This window comes from Cornus florida, unplaced genomic scaffold (assembly GCF_030987335.1).
Source record: "Cornus florida cultivar Cherokee Brave unplaced genomic scaffold, ASM3098733v1 CherokeeBrave_3.0.0_Hap2_Chr01, whole genome shotgun sequence".
NCBI lineage: Eukaryota > Viridiplantae > Streptophyta > Magnoliopsida > Cornales > Cornaceae > Cornus > Cornus florida.
In genome coordinates, this window is record NW_026775571.1 from 95,145,110 (window position 1) to 95,146,743 (window position 1,634).

The 1,634-nt window shown below is 42.1% G+C and overlaps 1 protein-coding gene across 1 annotated transcript; it reads right to left on the minus strand.

Moving 5' to 3' along the window:
* Positions 1–283: 283 nt before the first annotated feature.
* On the minus strand, positions 284–975 carry LOC132278009 (uncharacterized). The gene is made up of 2 exons (XM_059779846.1): positions 892–975; positions 284–832 (listed from the first exon to the last, which is right to left on the minus strand). The coding sequence occupies exons 1-2, from the start codon at positions 973–975 to the stop codon at positions 284–286; spliced, it is 633 nt and encodes a 210-aa protein (XP_059635829.1).
* Positions 976–1,634: the final 659 nt, after the last annotated feature.

Genomic DNA, 1,634 nt, shown 5'->3' on the forward strand with positions numbered 1-1,634 from the left:
GATCCACTCAATAACATTACCAGCATACTAGTATATAAAAGGATCCATTCAATAACATTACCAACATACTAGTATATATAAGGATCCACTCAACAACAGTACCATTATACTAGTATATATATATATAAGGATCTTGCTCTATTTCAAGATAACAGTAAAATTAGTACATCCGAAAGAAACAATGCATGGCGCCAACAGAAATCGTATGCATACATAATTGTACCATAGATTTGCTAGTACTGTAAGTTAGCAAAATAAAGAAAAGGGCTTCCTTCAAATTTTTTCATTGCTGAGCTGCAGGGACAATCCATAGAGAAGGCAGTTGAATGTCCAAGTCATAATGATAAATTGGAGTGATGTTGTTATCTTCAAAGTTGAAGACACCCAAATCATGAGTATCTTCGAGTAATTCAGCATTGGGACAAGTGAAGTAAATGCAATTCATGGCCAACCCGGGGAAATCAACGGGAGAGACAGAGATAGAGTCATTAAGACCGATGAACAATGCCCTATCGGGGCCTAAGCTAGGTAGGAGTAGCCAGTCCATGTTAACAAAGTCTAGCTTATACACATCAAAAATAATTGTCTTCTTGGGACGTGAACTATCTTGAGTGATAATTTTAGGTTGGTAGTTGCCGTCATCATCTACATTGTGATTATAGTACCTAACAACCATCAACAACTCCCCTGAAGACTCCACTAGATAACGATCAGGGTGCAAAGCTTGTCTTAGCCAGTGGTGGTCCCTTATTGTGGGGTGTAACAAAGGAGGCCAATGAGAAATGATGAGAGTATTCTTTGGAGAGGCAGGGTTGCGGAGATCCCAAAGCTTCTACAAATTCATGATGCAAGGCATAGAATTTTTGGTCCTTGCTGAAATATATGACATACCCCTTCTCCTTTTAAGGCAGTCCAAGCGGTGTCCCCAATTTTGCAAAATGCGAGTTTGTATTCCTGGTAGCCTTGGATGGCCATCACAGTGCAATCCGAATCCAAAGAAGAGTTGCTTTCATTAATGTGGTTAGCATTACGATTGATGATGTCTTCATGATGAAGGTGATGATGGGAAGGGAAAGGGGGCGGGGATGAGGATAACACGATTTTCTGAAAGAAAGGGGCCTCACTCAGATTTCGAGATGATATGGGCTTCTACTTTCTCCAAATGTTGAACTCCGTAACAACATTGTTTGTATTATCTATGGATGAAGAAGAAGAAGCAGAGGTGTGCCCGTGAGTACTGGAATTGTAGCGGAGACATGACATGATACAAAGGAGGGTTTGAATAGGAGGGAGAGGGAGGTAGGGGAGATAAGAGTGGATGAAAGGGTTGAAAAGGTAGAGAGAGCAATTGCGAGGGTGGATGAATGCGAGCCAACCACGAGACGAACCGAAGCAGATGGCCTCGTCCGGAGGAAGTATTTCCCTTTGCCATGGAAGTATAAGCCTAACATTCTTCCTCATCTTCACAACTTTCTTCTCTCTAAAGCTAAAGAATTGGTAATAATTCCTCTCATCCTCCATTTTTACGAGCTTATACCTTTCACCGCCTTCAGCAACCAAACCAGAGCCGGCAGGAAGCATCAGACACGGTGCTGATCGAAGAGGGAGGGGTACTCTTAGTGCCTCCTCTTCGT

Coding starts and splice junctions, on each gene's coding strand:
- LOC132278009 (XM_059779846.1), bottom strand. CDS start 975: ATGGCCATCCAAGGCTACCAGGAATACAAACTCGCATTTTGCAAAATT. Junction 833..891: donor CTGCCTTAAAAGGAGAAGGG/GTATGTCATATA, acceptor ATGAATTTGTAG/AAGCTTTGGGATCTCCGCAA.